At 37.8% G+C, this 16,292-nt stretch overlaps 1 protein-coding gene across 1 annotated transcript in view; it reads left to right on the forward strand.

Moving 5' to 3' along the window:
- Positions 1-11,007, forward strand: part of ACBD6 (acyl-CoA binding domain containing 6) — a 119,860-nt gene extending 108,853 nt beyond the window's left edge. Inside the window, exons 7-8 of the mRNA XM_026703297.2 lie at positions 280-310; positions 9,908-11,007. Coding sequence (XP_026559082.2) covers positions 280-310; positions 9,908-10,062 — 186 coding nt within the window. The 3' untranslated portion in view covers positions 10,063-11,007. The remainder of the gene's footprint in view (positions 1-279; positions 311-9,907) is intronic.
- Positions 11,008-16,292: the final 5,285 nt, after the last annotated feature.

Genomic DNA, 16,292 nt, shown 5'->3' on the forward strand with positions numbered 1-16,292 from the left:
CATCATTTTATTGATACTGGTGGTGGACAGTGTTTTATTGATTTTAGTGATATTATTCAAAGTATTGCAGTACGCTTCTTAGAGATGCATGGTAAAAGGAGCTTAAAAGTCACTTAAAACAAATAGATACCTACGTCCTCTTTGTGATTTTAAAAATTAAAAGTAGAAGCAGTCCAGAATATATCTTTTTTAAAATTTGACCAATTTTATTACCTTAACCAAAGAAATCAGGGGAAAAAAAGTTGAAAGAACTTACTTATACTCTTCTTTTTTTTCCAGGATGATGAAGGTCAAACAGCATTACATTATGGTAAGTGGCACATTATCATATTTACTATTAACCTGGTGTAATCATGCATTTTGAATACCTAAAGAGAAAAGAAAGAGAGTTACAACAGGAGCAAACATTCACTCAAGAATGATCAATAAATGATCCAAAATCAGAACATCAGTTTTCTGTACAATAATTTTTAACCTTAAGCCTTATGTTGCAATATTATCTCAATGAGAATAATAATCTTTATGATACAACATTGGGGAACTTACATCTTTAATTGTCAAATTGTTTTATATTTCCATAATTTTTTGGAAAATTACCATTGATCATACACATATGATGATTCTTCATAAAACTTCAGTTTTTTCTAGCCAGTTATTCTAAATAACGCCAGTAGATTGCTATTACAATCCAACAATCCAGAGTTGAATATTTAACTAGGATTGGTAATTTTCATTCAGTTTTGCAATAAATCCTTGTTTATTAAGAACAGTACAAATACTGTATATATAAAGGGGAATAGAGTGAGAGGAGCTTTTCCATACCTTTTTGTTTGTTTGTTTTTAAACTCCATTTTCTGCAATTTGTGATTCAAAAATTTTCAATAGAAAAAAAATATTGTAATAATTGGAGGATACTATATTTCTGCGAGTCTGGTGCAAATGAAGTGTTGCTTGTTAATCAGTTCAAGAAAATGAAATATTATAATTCCAGACTGGTATCTTTCTATATCTATATTTTCTGCCTTGCCATTTTGGCCAGGATCTGGCCAATTCTAGTAGCACTAATTAAACATTATGTGTACTCCGATGGTATCATATTACTTCAATAAATCATTCAAACTTACTTAAATCTGCTCTCCTCTGAAAATCTTTTACTTAGGTATAAATTGGACTGCATAAAACTATTAATTATAATATCAAATTGAGTACATAGGCACCACATTTACCCTATGGGAATTAACTTTGCCACAAGCTATATAATAAACCAAGGATTTAATGATAACCCTTGGAGTAAAAAGGGTAAAACAGAATCAGAGTTTATCTATCTTTTTATGAAGGCATTTGGCCTGACAGCTGTCCTTGCCTCAACAGCTCTGATGATTACAGAAAGTGCCAAACTGTATCCTTAAATGAGTTATAAATCCTGGTTCATTCTGATTAAACACTGGTCAGAGTCATTAGGAGGTTAAATGAAGGACAGCTCCCAAGTATGTTAACCTCAGATGCGCTGCCAAGAGTGCCTCACCCTCCTCAGCCAAATATCTTTTGGGCATTAGCACCTCAGTCATTTGTGGTCAGCTCTGGCCTGTCTCATCCAAGATGTCTCTGGTCTCCCTTATGGATGGCCTGTTCGCTTTAAAATCCCTTTTTTAAGCACACACCCCTCTCCTGCACGCGCACGCTTGTTCCCTGCAGGGAATGCTCAAATGATTGCCTCTCTGCGTCCCAAAGGAAATCAGGGCTTCTCCTTGGATTTGAAATCACATGACTTTAGAGTGGGCTGGCTTGCTATATTCGCCTGGGGATTTTTTTTCACTGTTAAAATGCCATCTGCTCTGGTTTTTGCACAGTGGCAAGGCAGTCAGAGGGAATACCAGTGAGGAAATAAATAATAATAAATGAAATCCATCATGAAGACCCTGAGGATTAATGGACTTGGAAGGCAAACTCTGCTGAATGGAAATTCATCTTCACCTATGCCCACGTCAGGACTGCCTTGCTAGTGTTTGACAAATAGAGGTTCCCCGGGCATGCTGTAAATTCAACAACTGGTGTAATCTCCAGGGACAACTTCACTGTATTTAGAAGTGGGCTGATATCCTCCTGGGCTGCCCATTGCAGAGGCAACACATTGTGTCATGGAAGGCTTCCTCCTCAGAAATGCCAAGTGCCTTGCCAAATGGCAGCCCTTAGTATCAAGTCATCCATCTGCAGAAGATCCCCAGTGTAAATGTAAACAGGCTATTTTCAAGTAAAACAGCATCTGGCTCCATTCTGCTTCCTGCAGAGGCTTCTGTTGAAAGATAATAACAATCAGAAACTAGATTCATTCCTGATTCAAGTATGCCGTTGACCTACAGCACTACTGATTTAAAGAAGTCCCTTCAGATACATAAATATTTATCAAATAAAAATGCAAAGACATGAATGGTACCTCTGTAAAGATTATATCATTTAGAGGGACACAGTTGTAGGATGAATTCTCCTAAATAATTTCACGAATAGTAAACACTGTGCATTTCCAGGGAAGCAGGGGCAAACTAAAGACAGGTCTGCAAGAATTGGACTGAGCCAATGAATAAATTGGTGCCCTGGATTCTTCTCTAAATGAAGAACAGGACTCAGGATCACCCACAGGGATCCATATAGATGGTCCCAATGACCAGACTTTAAAATGGTGGTTTTTTGCTGGATTTCAGCACTCTGGAAGCTGGGAGAGTCAGCTTCGAGGATAGGAGCCATCAAAGGGACACTGGGTTCGCTCACTTCCTTTCTTAATTACTTTGAATATAAATGACTTGTAAATTGCTTTTTGGATGCTATGAACTTTCAGAAGGACAGGTTTTATCACACTGGATGATCTTACTTCAAATGGAAAACGTTCTACATATGTTTAAAATTTAAAAACTGATTTCACTGCAGATTGAAGGAAAATCAACCTTAAAAACCTTTTTGTTTGAAAACAGTCAGCAAAAAAGTGATTACAATATTTGTTTTTGGAAAGTTTTTAAATGGACAAAGGGGGCTAGGTTGACTGGAAGTAAGATTTTGAAGTACTTATAAAAATACTTCCATGTGATTTATTTAAAAAGATATGTGAAGATTTTGAGTTTAAGTATTAGAATTATTTTCCTGGGAAAATGTTCTGGATGAGACTAAAACATGATCAGAGGACCTTGAAGGCTGATGACGGAAGGCCACCAGAAAGAAAGAAGTAAAGATTATAGTTGAAGGAAAAGAGATCCACTATTGCAGAATAGAGAAAAGTATTTTAACTCTGGAAGAATTGGAGAATATTTTGCAACAATGCACCCAGAACTTTCAGACTGTGAAAAATGGGCTTAAAATATAAATTTGAAGAGGATATGACTGCAAATCAGTCTGTTTTGGATGTAGATTTAAAATTGATAGAAGGATGATACTGACAAAGGCGTGATGCAGGACCTACAAATGAAACCAGCAGAGGTTTTAATGATTTAAAGGGAACACAAATAGTAAACCAGAAGAGTCACTTGACTGTATGGATTTTAACTCAAAAAATGACCTGGACAATTTTCTTACTTCAGCAACAAAAAAGATGTTATACTTATGAAATAATTCATAAGAAATGATAAAAGAGAGAAAAGAAGATGATTCTTTCCATGGACAAACAATGACTTTAAGTTGTAATAATACCCTACTACTTCTTCCAAAAGGAAACAATACTAATGTGTCTCCACTTTCATCTATTTTAAAACTGCATGTATTTCTATTTGTCTGTTAATATGAAGTATGTCCTTTGAGAACCTGAGATACAGTTCTTCCAGGAGATTCTCATTTTACCTTTGATGTTGAACTCTCAACTTCTAAGAAGCTGGGAAATATTCTGTTCAATGTAGAGAAGCCTTCCTCCATCAGGTACTGTGGATGCATCAGGAGTACAAGTCTCAATAACTATGGCCAATATTTTATTTATTTTACTTATTAAGAGTTTATTTTTCCAGTAGCTATCCTAACATTAAATTAAGGAACATTGAATTGTAAGTAAGGGTAACAATTAAGAACAGTAGAGCACCCACACCTACCTCAGGTGCTGAACCATTTTGTATGTCTTAAATAAAATGTCTTTGCTTACCAAACATAAAAACAGAGATGAAGCTAATCTCAGTTTTCTCTGGTAAGCAGTTCCTAAACCCGGAAAAAACTACTGGAAATCTTACTCTAGTGTTTTACAAAGTATGCTTCAGTGGTGAAGAACTCAAAAGAAAGGCCTCTCCCAAAGACTTCAAAGCTAATTAGACACGTTCATGAGAAGCTTTTGTATAGCTTACTTTCAAGTGCTGAGAGGGTTAGTCAAAACCAGTCCTTTAAAATGTGCTAATAACCATTCACTTTTAAGCGTCACAGGGTTCCTTTTATAGATAATTATTAATTAATAATAAATATGGCCACAGCACTGTCAAAATAATAAATATGGCCACAGCACCATCTTTGGTTCTCTTGGCATCAGAGATTTTATTGTCCTTTTCTGCTTTCCTTTCCTTTCTCCTTTCCTCCCCTTTCCAAGTTACCTTCATGTGCTAGAAGTGGACAAACTCTATATATAGGTTCCTGCTCCTTCATTTGTATTTGCAACCAGCCCATTTACACAAACCTTCCAAACTTCTTAACAGACTTCTAATAGGCAGCTTCAGTCCTACCACCTTGACAAAAACTCCATAGCTTATGCTATCACATAACAAAAGATATGAAACCTGATTGTTAAAAGAAAAATATTGTAAATTTTCTCAATGATTTATATTTTTTCCCATCCAAGATGGCAAATAGAAAATAAAAATCAGTTTCATATTGACAGCAGCACACTATCTTGAGTATCAGATTAACAAAAAACTCAAACTGTGGGAACATTAAAAAGTTAGATTTGAGACCTTTTGTCATTTTAGTTAACAATGCAAGGATTTAAATAATCTTCAACTGAACTGTTGTCCTATTTTAATTAAACATTTGCTTCTCCCCATAGTGTCAGCTGCAAAAAGGTATTTTCTCAAGATATTTCCTAATTACTACAGCTAATTGCAAAGGGAAACATACCATTAATGTGTTGACTTGCTATATAATTAAAAGCATAATTTAGTGTTCAGCTGAGGGGGTACCGTGAAAATGCAGGTCCCATTGGAATTTCAGCTACAAAAAAGTTGCATTGGATACATATAGGAATTTTTACTTGGGTTTTTCCTCTGTTATTAAGAAGCAAAAGAGTGCTAAAATTTCTATTTTTAATAAATTTCAGCTGCTGAAGTCAAATACATTTGAAAAATACCATTTTTCCCTGAAAAATCCCCAAAATAAGACCTAGCTTGATTTTTACATGTATGCTTAATATGAGCCCTACCCCCAAAATAAACACTAGTTAAGACCCCACCCACTCCGACCCACCATCTGGTTGTATGAGGTGGGGCAAGGTGCATGCGTAAAAATCAAGCTGGGGGGAGGGGGTGGAACTTTCCCATGAGCCCCGTACCCACTTACCTTAGGACCACTGCAGCCATGCTCCCACGCCCCAACACCTCTTGTGCCGCTGCTTGACTTTTTCTGTGGCCAGACATTGCACTGTGCTGTTGCTGCCGGTTGTGGCAGGATATCTTGTGGCTCGTTGCGCCAGTACCACTGCTCACGACAAAATGCCACATGGCACATTGCGCCATTGCCATGTGGCTTTCCACAGGCGGCACCGATGCTACAAGCCATGTGACATCTTGAGATGTGCAACGTGGCCTCTAGCCATAAGCAGCCACAGAAAAAGTGGGCAGTGGTGTGACAGTTGTTGGGGCATGGATGACCTAACTGCAGTGGTCCTAAGGTAAGCGGGTAAGATGTCTCCCCAAAATAAGACCTGGTGCTTATTTATTTGCCCAAAAGAAAATAAGTTTGAGTCTTATTTTCTGGGAAACATAGTAGTAAAGTATTAAACTAAGGACCAATCATATTAAGGTGCCTAGTAACTCTTCTCTCCACAGCAATTATCTCCCCTGAAGAATCATTTAAAGTGTTAAACCAAAGAAAATTATCCATCTCCTCTTCTCCTTGCAACTATGAGGCTTGAAATGAGTGTGCTGTGGAGTACCACATTTTGCTCAATTTGACTCAACTTTATCCCTTCCTATTCCATTAGCTTCACATTTCATATTTGGAAACAAAACCATTTCAACTATGGGGGTGGGGAATAGGGACAAAGCAATGTTGCTCTTAAATTCTCAAGACAATTTGTACATAACTGAGTTTAAATGGATTGGATTAGAAGCCAGCTTTTACTTCACAGCTTGAAAAGAAAAAATTTTAGCCTAAAAAAATTGACATCTGGTTGGTGGAAGATATGGCATGTTTGCTTTCCCTAACAATGTTTTTCCATCCTAAAATGTCTTCCTTGCAATTTGTCTTTTTGTAAGATGGAACCTTTAAAAAAAATTGTAAATGATCTGGTAAAATAATTCCATCTTTAAGATTGCGAAAAGTCAGGAAATGCCAAGCCCAAGGTTGCAGGGTCTCATGTTCTCTCCAAAAGGTTATGATTTAAATTTAATATCCTGCATCTCTTCTACTCTCCTCTGCTTCATTTCAGCAAGATATGTTTTCCTGACTATCCCTGTTTTACTGTGCTATCTATCACTTATATTAGAGCTGCTGCCATGTTTTGCTTCTTGGCTTTTCCTCTTGTTCTAAGACTTAGATTCTTTTCCTTTCTAGTAATAAATCAAAGTCAAGAAACTGAAATGGTGGCTCTGTGTGCATCATATATGTCAGTGTCGGTGCCTGCTCAACACAGAACTTTGAGCTAAAAGTTTATATTAGAAACTCCACATTTGCCCTGTTGCACTTGCCCAAATGCCCATAGTTCCCACTATTTACCGAAGTCCCATTTCTGCCACTTCAGTAGCAACATCTCTCAGTTTATCCTTCAGTAACCGAGAATCTATTTTTGTCCATGTATTTGCTGTTAACCTTGTTTAGATAATTTCCCTTTTTACTGTCTTACTTTACAACTCTTACTTTGATTGGCTTTTTGGTGTTTTTCCCCTTGCGTCCTGTGACTTTGAAAGATCCAGTTTCCAGCAGTAAACACACCCCATCCACTCAGTACCTCATTTATTATGGGGAAAGCCACAAAGTGAGTGCCTTCTTAGTTGCCAAAAACTTTACATAATTTAGGTGACAGGAATTGTTCCATGCCTTCTCAATCTTTAGCAAGGTTATTCACTGTAGCAGTTGTATTCTTTCGCCATCATGCTTGTGAAGGCAGCTCCATATCAGTGGATGAGAGGTTTGCGTTATTCTCAATACATTTTTAATATCTGGATAGTGAATAACTATCTTTGGATTATCTCGCATATGTTATTTTGTTCTCCAATAACACTGTAACCGTCTCTAAGCTTCCATCTTTTTCCATGTTTACCAATACACCTTTTGGTCAGGGGTGGGATTCAATTTTTTTAACAACCAGTTCTGTGGGCGTGGCTTAGTTGGTGGGCGTGGATTGGTGGTCATGTGACTGGGTGGACATGGCTTGGTGGTCATGTTATTGGCTGGGTGTGGCCAAGTCAACATCACTTACATCGAGGCACGCATCTCCTCGCTTGGTCTCTCATGACTGTGGGGATGCTACAACAGTCATACATGTGAAAAAGGGTCATAAGTCACTTTTTTCAATGCCATCGTAACTTTAAATGGTCACTCCACACAAGCAAAGTACCAGCAAAGGAGGGGAAAAAAACTCCAGAGAAGTTCCTGAGACAGGAAATCTAGTCCTGCCAAGAACATAATAAGGGTTAACAGAGAGGCAGTTTCTGTAAGCAACACCAGAATGTTTCCTTCCTGCCTTCCTTACAGGATTAGGCCAGTATTTCTTCTAACTACCAGTTCTCCAAACTGCTTAGAATGTTAACAACCGGTTCTAGCGAATAGATGCGAACTGGTAGAATCTCACCACTGCTTTTGGTGCTTTTAGCACTAGCCTTGACAGTTACCCATACATGCTACTGCTACCTATCTCTAGTTTATCCTTTATACCAACAACTGTATCATCTGCTTCCAGTAGAGCAGAGATTCTACAACTTTACATTAACATGGTCCGTCCCATTGAAAATAAATGTATAAAACCTCCCAATGAAGTACAAGTCCACAGTTTGAAAATCCCTGACCATGGTTACAAAATCTCCCATGAAGAAAACTGATGTGATGATTTTTTCAGTTCCATTGATACTTTCCTCTACACAATGGCTTATGAGAACTTCAGGTTTTACTTTCTGAGGATAATCTTTTATTTTTCTAAGCCAGTTATCCAAAAGGTCAACTAAATACCCAACTGCTATGATTAATTTTGGTTTCCTGTGTTGCTTTATAATCCACTCTCTCCAGTGCCCATTTCCAGTGGTTTCCTCTATCTAAATAACTCAAGAACTTTGAAAGAAGCCATTCTCCTTTCCACCAACTTCTTTTCATTTAAAGGATTTCTTAAATGTTCATGGACAAGCCACACAATGGGATAAAACTTTTCATATTTCCATTATTGTTGACATGTTGCTATCTTTATTCTCTGGTATATTCATCCAGCTCCAGGGGCTAGCGAGAGACAAGACTGGATTGATCAGAAGGAAATAATATTCAACTGAAATTCTGCAACTGCAGAAGTCCGTTACTAAGTATATGTGATAAGCTAGTAACATTTTTGCTTGGGAGAAACTCAGTACCAGATAATAAGCTTATAGGTATGCATCAGTGGTGGTATTTCACTGGTTCTCTCCAGTGGTCTGTGTTTGGCCCACCTGCCCCCCTGAGCTCCCATACTCACTTTTATGGCCAGAATTCAAAGTACAGCTGCTTTGCGCGGCACAGAATAGCGCCGCGCGGCAGCTGTGGAAAGCGACCGGCATCGTGCAGGCTTGCAGGAGACAAGTTAGAATGCCTCTATGCCTGCACAAAGTGCGCGTTTGGCACGCGTATGCACACAAAGTGTGTGCACGTGCGCAAAGCGCACCCACCAAGCCACGCCCACCGAACCGGTGGCAACTTTATTTGAATACCACCACTGGTATGCATGCTATATGATAATGCACAGTTTGTGCGGCATCAGAAAAACACTTCATGGCACATGGTAGACTAGGATTCTGAAGTCCTCACATCTGCAGTTACTTTCAAAACCTTTATGGAAATAGTCCACTTTTTAGACTCAAAATCAAATTGAGGATTTTTCCTTTGGGAGGGGAAGGAGGACTTGTTCCACTCCTGAAACTGATGAGGTGATGAAATGGATTCAGAAACTTATTCAGGGAAATCCCACAAACAGGAATCTTGTATTTTCAACCCTCTTTTTCTTGCATTCATATGTGGAATAAGGAGGGAGCGGCCCAGTGGCCTAGCGGTGAAGATGCTCACCTCCTACTCAGAAGGTTGAGTGTTCAATCCTAGGCAGCGGCAGATGTTTCTCTAGCAAGTGGCAAATATATCTGCTGTTAAATCCATGGAGGAATCAGAAAGGGCATCTTGCCAGTAAACAATCAGCTCCATCCAGTCGGCCCAACTCCACCTCAAATAATGGGATTAAAGGGTCGTAAAAAGAAAAACAATTTGGAATAGGGGGAATTAAGATACTAATTCATGCATACTTTGTCTCTCACAAATGTGCCAATAGCTTGTGAGAGTTTCAAAGTGGCATTTTTAACTCCGCAATCCATAAACATCTGGATCTCCCTTATTTTTAAATATTGTTTTTTACTTTTTAGAACAATATTGCACAATTGATTATTGGCACTAGACAACAGCATCTTTATTATTCATTCTGTCTCTCATTCATCAGAGTTCTGATATGCCTCATTCAACAGATGCAAACCGTTGATTCTGATTTGTTTCCATTTTGTTCTGGTCTCCTCTCTAGCTTCTACCTGTGAATTTTCTGATATTGTGGAACTGTTGCTTCAATCTGGAGCTGACCCTACTCTTCGGGACACGGAAGGATACTTGCCTGAGGAGGTGACAGACTGTAGAGTAATCACCTCTATGCTCCAGGAACACACAGCCGGCAAAGCTTAACTGCAAGGCCAAGGAAGTGAAGCCCAAAGCTTTCAGAATGGAAGAAAAACTGTAATAAATCCATCCTTCTCCTACTACTTACTCTGCACAAAGCATAAGGATTGGAATTTGTTGAACGAAAGGGCTTGGTATTGATACGTATTTGGAAAGCCAAAAAGAAAGTAGTGGACTGTGAATCACACAGCATAACCTACTATCTACCATGTGAAAAATAACCTCAGCCATAGTTTGTGACTTGCCGTTTGCTTAATAGTTCCCCACCCCTTTTATTTTTTGGCAGTCTTAAAACCAATAAAAAGGATATATTGGATTTCTACTATTGTGTCAGATGTAGCTGTAAGAGAAGTTCAGTTGGATAGATTGCACACTATAAGCCTGATACAGCATGAGGCTTACTTCACTAACAGAGGAGTTTCATCGTGTATGGAAGCTGCTGAGAAAAAAAAAGGATCCATACTGAAGCTGAAGTCCTGTGTGTTCCTTCTTGAGAATAAGCCCTAATTAGACACACAAATAGTGTTGAACTTGCTTTCCCAAGTGGACTTAAGGACTAGCTTCTTATTTGCTCCATGCAACTGGAAGGAAAGGAAGATACAACTGCTGGATAGGGGAAAGGAAGATATAAGCCAGTTTATAGAGCTTTTTTTTTCCCAAAATGTTAACAGTGTTATTATTTATATATTTTTTTGAAATCAGAATTAGAAGTACTGTACTTCTCTAAGATCTAAAAATAAAGGTAGTGGGCTTTTTTTCCTTGATCCTAAACTGGTTAGCTAAGTAGTTGCTGTGTTATTAAACTATGAGAACTGATAGGCATGTTAATTGTGTATATCTCTCTGTTTCTGGTATAAAAATACTTTCCCGCATGATATGAGATACATAAAAATGTTTCTGGAATGTTTCTCTTTTTCCACCTGCCATTAAACCAAATTAGTTATATAAAAAGCATCCTGAGTTTATTTGGACACTACAAAATCTCACCCTGGTATTTTTTAACCCTGTAGATATAACTAAAATATTTTAGAGAAAACATCAACATAAATGGCTAAAAATTCGTGGGCAGAAAGGGAGAAAAATATTATAATCCGTAAATTTGTTAATCTGCCTCAGAATGAGTGTGCATTCTCAGATTGGCTGCATCCAATTTCTGACTATGTCCTGTATACACAATTTCTAGTGGGAGCTCTGTGTGTGTTTCACATAAAGCTAGGTGCAACTCATACTAAACTTTTCTGTTTGGTTTGGAGAGCCATAGTATTAGCTTTTTCATCCACTGAGATCTCCATCCACCCTGAATAATTCTTTTTTTTTTCTTTTATTATTTCAAATTACTTTTATCATAATTCTCTCTATGTTTTCCCCACTGAAGAATAGTCATGTTCTTGTCCTCTTCCTTCAAGCAGTCTGGCCTCAACCTTATAGCCTTAGACTCTGTTTTGCAAGTGCCAGTGTTACAAAACTAATTGGAATCACATGAACACGATCTAGGTTTCCCTGCCCTGTGGGAGTTCATTCAATAGACCAATGTTGGATTTTTATTTTAGTTTTCATGAAATTTTCCTACTTCAGGCTGACCCCACTCAGTGTGGAGTTTTCCTCCTGCAACAAGAGATGTGGTTTGTACATATTGATTTGCAGTATGCCTAATGTTAGATATTCATAGTTGCCCTATCATAATCTTTTTATTCACTGTAAAGTAAATTGCTCTGTAAACTAATTTTATGTTTTATCATTTGGTCCTGCCGTGGCCTCTTTTTTTTAATGCTTAGCATCTTTTATCATGCTCTTTCATCTCCATTATTTATTTCTGTTACCTGGTTGACAGACTCAAAGATATGCCTTCCTCTTCTGAACTTTCTTGCCATATATCTCAGGTCTTTCTCCTACAATCTGGACTTCTCCATCAGTTATGAAAGTCTTCTGTTCTTCCTGCATAAGTTGCCCAATTATTGGGACAACGGTTATCACCACAAAGGGAACTTTGTTCTTTTCAATGCACACCGTTGTATGCTTAAGGCTATCATACACAAGATGCCCCCAGGAGAAGTAAGGACCTGTGACATTCTGTAATTGTTAGGCTGCATGGAAGCCTCAACTTTGCTCATCTTCAGCTACACCTTCCAAGTATGGTTCATCCCATTTGAACCTGATCCTTGGGGTTCAAACATCAGAAAAACCCATCAGTCATTCTTGCATCAAGAAGCCTTTTCAGTGGTGGCAGGTTACAAACTATCTCACTGAAGGACAATTCTTCAGGCTTTGGTCGCTAACACAATTCAGCGGTGACTCCGTTACGTCTTCATTTCTGGTTCTTTTTCACCTGACACTTTTGGACCATATTTGACTCATTGCAGCATCTCAGTAAGCTGAAGTTCCTGGAATTTTTGAGGTGAAGCATCCAAGTGATATTAAACAATGATGTTTATAGTACATTGACCATATGGTTCAAGATTGATAATGGCACTGATAGGCCTTACATTCCATACTACCCTAGTAATCTCTGCATCTGAAAAATGCTCTTGCAGACTGCAGCTATGATTCTAATCGTCTATCAATGGGTGTCTTGAAATTGAATTATTTCCCTCTCTTCCCACATGTATATCTTGGGGTCTACCTTAGCAGCAGGTGCAGGTTAAATTCCATATTTATATTGCTTGGAAAGCAGACATTTACAGTATATTTTTACTAATTCCCTTTCTGATCGGAGGCTTTGGAAAGATCAAGAAGGATTCAGTCAATTATGTCCTCGTCACATTATGATAACCTTGATAGCCATGATTCATTCCTCCCCTGTGTTGTTTTAAGCCTTATTAAGCAATTCCCAATCGTCTCCTCTCCTTCCATCATACTTCCAGGATCACATTTCCCTCCACCTTACAGTCTGGAGAATTCCATTCTGACTTACAAAGAAAAAGAGATCTTTTCAGAAACCATCCACAATGACTTTCATGAAGTTAAAGGGTGGGAATTGTATGAGGAAAAACAAAGAATATTTTAGTTCTTCTGCAATGTCGTCATATTTTATCCTTATATTTAACTATGCATGCCTTGGCACTTTTTCCCATAAGCTTATAGCTTACATAAATATCTACTTCTATTTTTCAACATGTGGTATTTTTCACTAGTAAGGTGTTATGTCAAAGGACTGGTTTTCTTCTGTTCCCCGGTATAACTGCTGATTCTATCCTCAATTTTGTCCATCATTTTCTCTGGCTTAATTCCAGAGCCTTTTGAGCCCACAGTTACTTCCCTTATTTACCTCTTTTTGTGAAAGAAGTTACTAGCAGTAGCTATGACCTTGGCTCACCAACTGGGAAACTTGTGTGTGTAGCATAGAGATTCTTCCTGTTTCTTAACTTTGACAGATCACTTTTCTCTCAAGGTTGGAAAAGCAATTGCCTTCCACTTAGACAAAAATGGCATAATTTCAAAGAGACTATGGTGCAATTTCTCTCCCCAATACTTTTCCAAATGAATTTTAGCAAACATCAAGTTTTTCTTTGAAGTGTCCAAGCAGGTTGCTTATTTCAACTCCATACCTGTTTTATGACAGTGATAGCAGTAGTTTGTAGCTTTCCGATTGCTTTACCAGGAATGTGCCTGTGAGTTAAAGGTAACTTTTGACTTAACAAGTGTAATTGATCCTGAAAATATGATTGTAAGTTGTATCACATGACCGATCCCAATTTTTTGTCAATTTTTGTGGCAATTGTTAAGGGAATGCCATGGGTCATAGAGCAAATCAATTTTTCTTAATGGGCATTTTTTCTGAAACCCAAAGATAAATGCAAGAAACCAGCAAAAATGTTGTGAATCGTGGTCACGTAACAGTGGGACACTGCAAACATCAGTAAAAGTAAACCATGTGCCAAGCACCAAGAATATAATCACATGACTGGGGGGAGTGCAGCTGTTGTAACTTCAAAAACATAAGTAGTTTTTGGAGGGTCCATCATAACTAAATAGTTGTTAAGCGACCAGTCATAAGTCAAGGACAACCTGATGTGGATTCTGCTTTGAAATTTCATGTAACACATGAACTGGAACTTTGCTTTCAGAGAGGTACAGAAGTTGGACTATTTAGGCTTGCTTTATGTGTATCTCTCCTCTCTCGTATATAGCCACATTAGCCTTTTCTTATTCCTTATACCTCAGGAGTGAAGAATTTTTAGTTGCTGCACTTTTTCCTTCATTATTTTTAACTGCCAAAGCTCACTATAGTGAGAATGACACTATAATATGCCAATGGAGGGAAGGGTGTTGGTGGCTCTGGCCAGAGATTTTTCCTAGGTTTTTTTTCCTAGTTTTTTTCCTAGTATGGGAAACTTGGAGGTGAATCAGTCATGTTGTTTTTTTGATATTTTGCTAATCAATTTCAATAGTTCAATCCTGAGAGGGTAAACGAGCTACGTACAGTTTTATTAAAGTAAGTAAAGTGCAATCAGAGTTTTGGAAAGGAAGATGGACAAAAGCAAACAAAAAATCAAATTTGGCAGTAAAGGCAAAATTCAGTCCAAATAGATAGCCAATATATATATACTCAAGTATATACTACATGCTAAGTACATAGATCCACCTTTGTAAGTACCCATGCTACCATTTGTTTCCTAATAGCTGAAGTCCTGTGATAATTTTTTTGCCACTTTATAGGTATTTGAGTTTAAATTTGATAAAAGGGGTACTTGTTTGGAAGAGGGTTTATAAGTTAATGTCACAAGTCTCCAGAAATAGTACATGAGTCAGCAGAGCCAAAAAAGTAATGCACATAGGTGTCTATCCTATGGGACATCAGCATACAGGTAGTTCTCGACTTACAACAATAGAGTTGCTCTATCATCATTAGACCACTGCTGCTGCCCCATGGTCACTTGATGAAAATTCAGATGCTTGGCAACTGACTCATATTTTATGAAGGTTCTAGTCAAGGGTGGGATTCAATCGGTGTTACTACCGGTTCGGTGATTACGTTTTAGAATAGAATAGAATAAGAATAGAATAGAATAGAATAGAATAGAATAGAATAGAATAGAATAGAATAGAATAGAATAGAATAGAATAGAATAGAATACTTTATTGGCCAAGTGTGACTGGACACACAAAGAATTTGTCTTGATGCAAATACTCTCAGTGTACATAAAAGAAAAGATAACATTCATCAAGAGTCAAGAATCATAAGGTACAACACTTAATAACAGTCATAGGGTACAATAAGCAATCCAATCATACTAGGAAACAGTCAATATGAATCGTAAGGATACAAGCCACAAAATTACAGTCATACAGTCACAAGTGGGAGGAGATGGGTGATAAGGAGTGATGAGAAGATTAACAGTAATAGTAGTGCAGACTTTGTAATAGTGGAACAGTGTTGAGGGAATTATTTGTTTAGCAGAGTGATGGCTTTTGGGGGAAAAACTGTTCTTGTGTCTAGTTTTGCGCCATTTTGAATGCCGGACATATTTTATTTATTTATTAAATGTTTATGCTATCCATCTCCCCTACAAGGTAACTCTGGGCTGCTTGAAAAAACATACAAGGGCCACAGACCCATATATTCCCTACAGCCAGTGGGTTCTCCTATTTTGCCTTACCAGATTAATTGGGGTATGGAGAGAGAGACTGGAGAAAAGCAATGAAAAATGAAATGTCAGAGGCAAGAGGGAAAAAAATGAGAAAAAATAGAAATAGGGAGAAGAGAGCAGCATAAAACCTAAGGAAAATCTTTAGGAAAACATTCAACAGAAATCTGTGGGAAACAATAGGGAATCTAAACGAAAAAACCTTTCCTCAGCAACTGTTTCCTATTGTCCAGCACTCCTGCCTTTTTCTGTTCTGTTTTTCCTGAGGTGACTTTTCTTCATCCTGTACAAGGGTTCTAATACAGTATATTCAATCTCCACTTCTGCTCTTCCTGGTCCAAAGGATAGAGTTTGTTCTAAATAAGCTAAATCTAAATTTCTAACCATTCTAAATTATGGCCCAAAGAACTTCTAACCCAACTCTTGCTATTCCAGACTACTTTTTAAAATGGATTTTCCCTTCAAACAGGAAAAAAAAATATAGTAACAGTTCAATGCCTTATCCTCAAAGCTGCTGAAAAGGTAGCCTATCAACATCCCGTCTAGATGGACACTGCATTTAGCTCACAGTTCTAGATATTGCACTGCCTACTGTACCAGGAATAGTTATCAGTTTTGCTGTTCCCTCTCCTTATAGGGGATGGACCATGT

Source organism: Pseudonaja textilis, chromosome 3, assembly GCF_049901715.1.
Source record: "Pseudonaja textilis isolate UNSWEBS1 chromosome 3, rPseTex1.2, whole genome shotgun sequence".
Lineage (NCBI taxonomy): Eukaryota > Metazoa > Chordata > Lepidosauria > Squamata > Elapidae > Pseudonaja > Pseudonaja textilis.